The 9,852-nt window shown below is 37.2% G+C and overlaps 1 protein-coding gene across 1 annotated transcript; it reads right to left on the reverse strand.

Moving 5' to 3' along the window:
• Positions 1 to 532: 532 nt before the first annotated feature.
• Positions 533 to 7,044, reverse strand: LOC139141895 (uncharacterized). Its single transcript, XM_070711653.1, has 6 exons — positions 6,827 to 7,044; positions 4,639 to 4,957; positions 4,029 to 4,099; positions 2,919 to 3,068; positions 2,369 to 2,471; positions 533 to 1,868 (listed from the first exon to the last, which is right to left on the reverse strand). The coding sequence occupies exons 1-6, from the start codon at positions 6,906 to 6,908 to the stop codon at positions 1,793 to 1,795; spliced, it is 801 nt and encodes a 266-aa protein (XP_070567754.1). The 5' UTR covers positions 6,909 to 7,044; the 3' UTR covers positions 533 to 1,792.
• Between the last annotated feature and the right edge of the window lie 2,808 nt (positions 7,045 to 9,852).

Raw genomic sequence — 9,852 nt, forward strand, 5'->3', positions numbered from 1 at the left:
GTTTAGAAATAGCAGAGACTGAAGGAATTTCTAAAATGAGCTATATATTTTAATTTTTTAGGATTTATACAACATTAACAAGACATAAAGGTTACAAGAACACTTACAAGCATAATGCACCAATACAAATCCACTAAAACACATACAAATCAATTTACCATTCACAGTGGAACTCACAGATTTAGCTTGATCTTGCATTCTCTGTTTATAATCAATAAACTTTCATGTGTAACTGACAATAGCTATTTTTCTAAAACAAATTCTCTCTGGTTGTATAATAGTATCATCTAACTCTACTGAATCACAGCACTACATGAAGATAATAAACACACATTTTAATGGTCTTTCAAAGATTTTTTTCTCTCTATCTAGGAACTATACAAGACTGTGTAAAGTGTACAACTTTAAACTTTTGTCTCATAGGTTTATGACATTACAAGTAGATATATACAATAGAAAGATACACACAAGTCATCATGCACAGCGGGAGCTTACAAAGATATATATATATATATATATATATATATATATATATATATATATATATATATATGAAATTAGCCATGTATATGTCTTATTTAAAAAAAATTACTTACAAGCGTCGGTATTTGAAAGCGCATTTGTGTGGAAGAAATTTGATTTTGAAATTTCGCCAAAAGTGTCATTTCACTATACATAGCTGTCTATGGTGCAAAAAGCGCTGTTCACGGTTACAAGTTTGTTACTAAATATAGCTGTCATGCGGACAAAGTTTATCAATGTTGCATGCATAGCTGTTTTTGCAGCTTGTACTCTGAGTCGTGGCTTTTAGTATATGTTGTCACACCAGCAGTCGCCTACTAAGATGTGTTTTCGTCGTTCTTGCATGCGTAATTTTCAAAAGCGCAATCTAAAAATGCGGACAAATATTTATTTTTAAATATAAATGAGAGAACGATGACATTATGAACAATTTTCCAATACAAACTGGCAATATCTGTTCATATCTGAAAACTAATTAAGATGGCAATTGTCAACAAATCAACAAAATTTGATTTCTGACTTTGATCTTAAAAGTGTCATTTCACTTTACACTGTATCTATGGCACAAACCATGAACAATCTGCTGTTTCCTTAGTGTATCCGCATATGTTTGAAAATTAACTCCAATTTAATCCCGTGGAAAAATGTTATTAGAAGTATGCAACAAAGATGATATTGACATTTCGTTTAAAGATATCAACATACTATACGTATGTCCACTGGCAAACTATGAAATAAAATCAATATAAAACTAGCTATATCTGTTAAAATTAATTCATTTGCCTGAAGGTCTTTTTCCGAGCCCATTGTTACCGTTTCAGTACCCCCATGATAGTCAACTGTCTCTCCCCTTTCTCGTTACCACACTTTGACAGTCAGCATTGCAGTGTCCACTGGCACAAACTGTAAATGATCATCAGTCATTGAAACACAGCTGTTTCCTTAGATAGCCTCAGAAAAGATTTGTTTTCTGCCATGTTCAGAGTGACTTATCGGTACGTTTTGCATTGAATGAAAAATTGGACCCCCTATGTTACCCTGACATTTTCAAGGCCCCCTTGAACACCCTGGTTTTTTGTTGTCCCCCCTCCTCCGGTTTTCTCTTCCGCCCTCCTCTACCGTTAATAATGCTCATTCCTGACGTCCCCGGCAATATGTACAACAAGCTGTCTGCCATCGGCTGACTGAATATTTCTCTAACTCAATTTATGAAGAAAGAGCCCGTGCGCTTCTGTGCAAAAATTATGCACTATTGACTGAAACTAGATTTTTAGTTTATAACGTCATCTTTGGATTGGTCATTTACGAGATCTTCATAACGAGGCTCATTTATTGCTACTCTCTTACTGTTGAGAAAAAAGAAAGAGAAACACATAATCACTCCCTCTTGTTTTCACAACATTACATATTTTTCACGAAAGGATGATAAAAAACATCTGTGTTCAACAATTTTCTGCTAATGAAACACATTATGTTACGTAGTTCATACACATGACATGGCATGCCACTCTATTCCACCGCAAAGCAATGAGTAGGAAACGCGATGTGGCATTAATATTCATATTATTAATAACACAATATGACAATCCAGAAAGCTAAACTGTAAAAATTAAATACTCATCCCTTCTATTATTTATGCTCATCTTTAGACCCGAATTCTTATCTCAGATGTGCCAAACGTATGCATGATATCAACGTATCCACACCTTGGGTTTGTTATGAAACGTTAACTTTGTTTCTTGTCTCGAGCCAAGTTTTCTTTTGTACCTGCCACAGACATACGGAACTATCAAATACGCAATGATAATAATGAAGATCAAACAGGTTTCAAATTCATGATACTTACATCTTTCTCGACACATAGTAGTATGATCCAAAAAGAACGATAGCAATTAACAGAAGGAAAATCAGAATCACCAAAACCAACTGTACTCGATCAGCCGTGTCAGCTGCAAGAAATATAGAAATGATTTGAAGTGAAAACATTTGTCTCATTTCAATATTTGATTCGACTTCGTTGTAGGCAAGTGCTTACTTTGTATATCTTAAATGATTTCATAACAACACTTTTTCCATGCAAGTCTGTAAGTTAATCTTTGTTGCCGCTTTGATTATGAGGCGACACCAAAGTTGATAGAAAAGTTCAAAGGCATCTCAATGGTTGCTATGGGGTCACGTGGTAAAACAATATCTTAACTAGGGATTGTTGTTGTTTGTTGCCGTTTGTTTGCTCAATGACACGCGTATTTCAGATGTCCTTTTCTTTCATTTTGGAAAATACAAAACATGTATTAGCAAGGATCCTTTTTGGAACACGCAAAACATGACAAAATAAACAATAAGTTTGCAAGATGACAAAACATTCGAACTTCTACTTCCGTTGCCACCGAACTTACATGATTTGATTTCTGCATCTGGTTGGCTGTATCGATCGTTTCTTGCTGGCGTGGGTAAGTAATCAGCCTGGTTCTTATCCCCGTATCCTTTTGAAACTTCGGTCAGTCGCGCTGACTTGCTTGAAGTTAACGTTGTTTCGCTTTCTTGCACTTGAAAACAAAAGGGACATTAATTATATTATGTTTGTCTTCTATATTTTCGCTTTGGTGTATATGTTGAACACGGTGGGTTTTCGTTTCCCAAAGTATGTTTTATTTTACACTATCTGTCATTCCCGCCTTTCTTACAAAACAATGTAATCATGCTTCCCCATGTTGGATCAAAGTTTTGAAATTCTATCCGAACGATATCAGGCATCCATCTGCAGGGCATTACAACAACGTTGATCGACAGAAATCAAACTTGAGTAGACGCGCTCATATATTTTATCTACAGTGCTTGACTGGCCCATAGTAAGCCATTCTACTCAATAAAATTTCTTACGCATTTCTGAACCGACGATATACTGTTCCTCTGGAGTTTTTTTTTTCATTTTTTACTAACATAACAGTACAATGGAAAAAGGAAATGCCGTCAACTCTAAGTCAACATTTTTTTTTTGAAATGTGTAGGATGAGAATTTAAGAAGAATCGATCCTTTGGAACAAAAGAAGAGAAGCCCATACAGCGCTCTACTTTTTTGTGGTACAATTGGAATGTTAAATCTTGGGAAGGGTGGAAATTGGGCGATATTCAGGACACAATTTGACAAAAAACGACGAGCCTTTGCTGATTACGCAGAAAATATTCTCATGACTGAAAAGGGTAAGGGAAATTTTGGCAAAATGCTTTGCTAACTCCGCCGGCAAAGTATATGGGCGCGACAAAAGAGTTGCATATCTTTATGGAGACCAATCTTGAGATCTAGTGGTTAACCTAATAGTGAGTGGGATCTTCTATTAATGTTCGAATATATTTATTATGCTATTGTAAGGTCTGTCTGTAGTGTCTTATTGTTATCTCCTCCACTCATATTTACTCCTCCACTCTATCAACTCCACTCATATTTACGTTTAAACCGGAAGCTTATACCCTCCTGTGTCCCTGGATTATTTCAATGTTTAACTCACCATGAAAGTCGCATATGTAGCCATATAAATTACAACAGTAGTCATCGTCAAACTGGAAACTTTTTTCTTTCCTGCCATACAGAATTGGAAGGAAATGTAAGATACAACAATAACATATAAAATCACTGTTGATAGCAAGGACAGAAATGGCGTGTAGCAAGAGGCAATGTTAGACAAATTTTACTTACGCCAGTGGGGAACATACGGTATGTCATGACGCAGTATTCAAGTTGTAGGATTACTCTATACTGTGACCTATGGTACATACCAAATAAAGTATAAATCGCCCTTCTGGAGTTTAAATAATAATATTTTAGATTTAAGACGTGTGAACAAATGTTATTTAAATAACTAGAGCGCATTGTACTAAATCTAGTCACTCATTTTACGGATCCAAGTTTTCAAGCTAGGGATCGGATGTAAGTGAATCGAAAGTATGGATACTACCCTAAATTTCCACAAACTGTCGGTAAATTTTATCCCATTTAATTGCAGAATATCCGTATAGTCTAGCAAGACAGTTTTATATCTTAATGAAAAACGCTGGTGGAGTGGTGAATCGTAGTGAACAGCAGCCTGCAGTTTTGATTCGTTCATGAATTGTCATTACCATAACTTTGCGCAATCTTGATTCCCTCTGCATCTCGATCGCCTTCCGATATTGTTGTTAGGTTCTCCTGGTGCCCAACCGAAATATTTGACGGCTTCTCCCTCAAATGTGTCCCAGTGTCCCTCTGTCCCAGTGTCGTGGGCGTTGAACCAGAAACTCACTTGTTCCAGTCCCTGTTCTTTGATAAGGTTGATTAACAAGGAGTGGGTAGTGTTATCCGGTATTGTCGCCAGCCGTCCACCTTTTTCCATGCACACTGCGACTGCGCCGTGCCATGTTTCACATCCTGGGTAAAGCCCGTATCTGTCGTGGATATATGCTGGGAAAATGTAAAAAATTGCACAAAGTGAAAGGGAAAACATACGAAAAATATTGCTTCATGCCTATGTCATGACATGAACTAAAGAGTTGATCTTAGAGATGAAAATCTTACAGTATAGATCGAATTCTTGTCGGTATATTTGTTCCTACTTTCAAACAATAAAAGCTCAAAAACCTCTGTTTGTTTCACTTCTTTCAAAAATATGTGATGGCGTGTTTTTTTTAGTTTTCTTACTTTTTCGTCTTTTGTGTTTGATTTTCCTCTGAAATTCCAAGATCCAACTGAAACAATACGCCTAATAAAGCGCAGTAAAAATGTTTGTTTACATAATCGTGAATCTTAAACGCAATAGATGCATCTCGCCACAGAATATGAGATTAAAATTTTACACTTGGTAAATGCGAGTAAAAGAGAGCGCAATCTGCATTCTCTCGTGCCACCATAATCATCATAGTGGTGTATTCCGTACAGGCAGGGATTGTCCTGCTTTGGTCTATTCAGCTATTGATTAGCATGGATTCAATTGATTTAGTAAGTTTACAGTACTTTAACAGTACTTTAACAGTACAGTACAGTACAGTACAGCACAGCACAGCACAGCACAGCACAGTACAGTACAGTACAGACATTACTGTAAGTATCATACAGTACAGTACAGTACAGTACAGTACAGTACAGTACAGTACAGTACAGTACAGTACAGTATTGTACGGTACTGTACAGTACAGTACAGTACAGTACAGTACAGTACAGTAAAGTACAGTACAGGACAGTACAGTACGTACAGTACAGTACAGTACAGTACAGTACAGTACAGTACAGTACAGTACAGTACAGTACAGTACAGACAGTACTGTAAGTATCGTACAGTACAGTACAGTACAGTACAGACAGTACTGTAAGTATCGTACAGTACAGTACAGTACAGTACAGTAATAAATAATTTATATAGCGCCTAGTATCCACCAGCAATGTGACGGCGTGTTTGGCGTGTACAGTGCAGTACAGTACAGTACAGTACAGACAGTACTGTAAGTATCGTACAGTAGAGTACAGTACAGTAAAGTACAGTACAGCACAGTGCAGTACGTACAGTACAGTACAGTACATTACATTACAGTACAGTACAGTATTGTACGGTACTGTACAGTACAGTACAGTACAGTACGTACAGTACAGTACAGTACAGTACAGTACAGTACAGTACAGTACAGTACAGTACAGTACAGTACAGCACAGTACAGTACAGTACAGTACAGTACAGTACAGTACAGTACAGTACAGTACAGCACAGTACAGTACAGTACAGTACAGTACAGTACAGTACAGTCCGGTGACACAAAAGGCCAGAATTTCCATGTAAAACTGTCGCTTTCTCGCCCAATGTACTTTCAATGTTCTTTTTCCCCTACGTTTTCTGAAACAAAACTTGGCAATTCATTCGAAGTTTTGAAGCATTTTTTTCACATTAAAAGTAAACCTGCTTGTGTGTCAATCCAAATGAAATAAGATATAAGTTACCAAACGTCAATAGCTTCATTTGTTGTGCTCAGAGGCAGGTATGTATATCAATCTCGTTATTAATTGTGAACAGAAGCGCGTCTTTGAAAACCAAGATATTAAATACGTGCAGGTCGCGGATCTCGATGTGAATTTTAAAAACTCAAAAAATATTGATTAATTTCGCTGAAAACCAACGTTGGAAGAGAGAACTTACCACTGACATCATCAGATGCTGAGCAGTAGTGACGCCACAATACCTTCCATTAAAAAACCTACCAACCGAATGACGAGGAACTTTCAATGCTAGATGACGTTAGCCATCATTTCTCTAAAAGCGAGCCTTCGGGCTGCATTTCAACTTACCTGACGATCCCAGCCGAACAACCAGTGAGACGATCAGAAAACGCGTCGACAGATAAACTGAAGTCACTTGTAACACCGCCATACTGACAGACGAAAGCTCTTATGACGTGAATGTTGAGATTACAACCTTTTGACCGTCAGAAAATGTTACTAATAACAACCAGGAGGAAGCGATTGCAACTGATATGAAGCAACCCATTGTTCGTATGGTTAGATTAATGATGTCCTTTCCTGATGAAAGTTTGCTGTTGTTTGAATCCTTGAACTGGTTTTTGACTGTGATAAGGTCACGTCCTCATTCAAAGCAGTGATGTCAACTTGTTCAAATGTTCAAGGATGGATCATTACATCAGACAGTTAGTGATGAAAAATCGGAAAAAAATTCTCCGACTGGAGAACTTTATTCAATACTATTTTTAGCCTTACTGCTTTTGCAACGTACAAAGTCACGTGACAGAAAACTTTGAAATCATTGTTGAAAAAGTATGCCCCCTCGTTTGCTTCCTTTCATGGCCTATGGTGACCTAGACTTGGTTCAAGTCTGTGATTTGTGAATGTTTGAGTGGAGTGAACGCAATGATTTGTATTTTGCTTTCATGTGAAACGCGCGCGTGAGTGGACGCGATGAGTAGGGTGAACGCGATGAGTGGAGTGAACGCTATACAGCGGAGTTTCACCCGGCAGAAACTAACTCACTACTGCGCAGACTCAAACGTGACGCATTCAATCGCTGGGAAAACCTGGCGTGAGCTGCCAAATTCCGGATAGGTTTGTACGAAATAGGAGAGACACAAGAGAAACTATTATAAATGATTTTATTTTTTTAAAATTCACCGACTTGAACCAAGTCTAATGGTGACCCTGGGATCATACACTCGAATGTTGCAACATCAAACCATTGGAAGGACGATCCCTTGATCGAGTGAACAAACAAATTATCGCGATGATAAATATTATCGTATTTTTCAGTTAATGGAAACGCTCTTTACATTTTACACATACTTGCCTGGCTACAAGGTACATACCTTAAAGTATCAAGCTATTTGGTAACATATCTCTTTGCTTCCACTTCGCCAAATATACAAAATTTTCACCAGGCACAACAAGAGAGATGCGTCAGTAGGAACAGGTTTTACGTACGATGCTCGGGTATTACGGATAATAATATAGTTGTCACATTTAACAAACAGTCTTGCAAAATCCCCTAGTGAGTACTCGACGAGTCAACGTGATTCACAATTCGTCAGTGACAGTCAGGTTATCGAAAAGGGACATAACCTACTAGTAATTGGAGTTATGATATAAGATCTCAAACAGGTAACAGAGGAATTGATAATGATTTCGCATCGTAAAGCGAGCCCCAGTAAACTCATACATATATAATATATATATATATATATTATATATATATATATATATATATATATATATATCTGTGTGTTGCCATAAATACAATTTTTTTATTCTTTAAAGGACAAATTTCAAAAATGCAGTGTCCAAAAAGGGAAAAATGAAATATTATGGAATATTATGGGGAAAGAACGAAGTATGAAGAGAATTAATGAAAATATAGCTGTACAGTATGTGTAATATCACTGTTATATTGGCTACAGTTAGAGAGGCCGTAAATGCTGAATATGAAAGACAATCAAATGCTCTATTTATATTTTTACACTGGCACCTAGTCGCTTGGGCTATCGCTAAAATCTACGCAACAGCCCACCATTAACACGATAGACTGCTGAACGTTCATTCAATTTACTCTGTTGTGATGTTAATATGTCCCCGGACTTGAACACGTATTGATGGTGTATATCTGACAATAGTATTGACTAACACTTTGAAGTTTGAAGACACTTTTATTGGCTGGACTGCCCTCGGCTTCCGGCGTGTCACGGTGTACCATCGTTGAAGGTTTCAAAGTCAATGTACAGTATTTTTTTTTCGTACGGAAAAGGCGGTCCTGAAGCTCCTTGACACCCTGTTAAACCTTGACCCGTTCATACATGAGAACCGGTTCACGGTTTGGGGTTATCTTCAGGTCTCCAGAACAGTTGAATGTCGATCAAACCTTCCGCATTCATTCCGCTTGTGTTATTTATGGCGACTGCTGGCAAAACGTATAATTTGCTTAAGACTGCAAAAGACGATATTGAAGAAACTTGCACACCATACAAAGAACAAATTCTTTACATCATATTGCCTACTACGAATGCCATCAGATTGCCAACACACGAATTGTAAACAACCATTCTTCAGCAGTTTGTATTTCAATTTACGAACACGACACGAGTGACATAGCAAAGTTTATTTTTGAACTCTTCCTATTCTCATTAAGAGACGGAAGCTGGGACTTTTGATAATACTACAGGATTCCTGTCAGCTGTATCAATAACACAGAGCTTATTGTGTTACTTCAACAAGCAAGTCGAGTACACAGAATTATGTTTTCGTCTAATGTTTTCGTCCATTCAGTGCGATGCGCGTGAATAATGGACAACTATAAGGGGAGAACCATTTGATTTGGGGGGGGGGTGTATGGAGGAATTTGGTATGAGAGCAAATTTTTTTTCCTGTCACAGTGACAGCAATTTTTTTTTCTATTGTCAGAGCTGCATCAATTTTTTTTTTTCAAATGGAGTAGCAATGCAAATTTTTTTTCCTTTGTCATCAAGTTTGTGATGCGTTGTATAAGGGAGCCGTCATTATTTACGGCCTGAAACTCAGAAATTTTAAGTGACACCCCCCGTCAACCATGATGAATTTGAGCAACTCCCCTCTCTAACTCTGAAATTTTGACTGATCCCCCACTTAGAAAAGTTAAATACAAATACATGTATTTGTAACATTTACAAAATACAGCAACAGTAAAGACCTTTGAAATCCTGATGTACTCTGCTAGACTATCATCAGTTATCTCATGATGGTTCAAAAAAGGTGAACCCATCAAAATGAAATTGTAAGTCACAATAAAATAAAGATACAAAAGCTCACGCAGTATCTAACCACATAGTATATTGTTTAAT

Source organism: Ptychodera flava, chromosome 10 (assembly GCF_041260155.1).
Source record: "Ptychodera flava strain L36383 chromosome 10, AS_Pfla_20210202, whole genome shotgun sequence".
In the NCBI taxonomy this organism is placed as follows: Eukaryota; Metazoa; Hemichordata; class Enteropneusta; family Ptychoderidae; genus Ptychodera; species Ptychodera flava.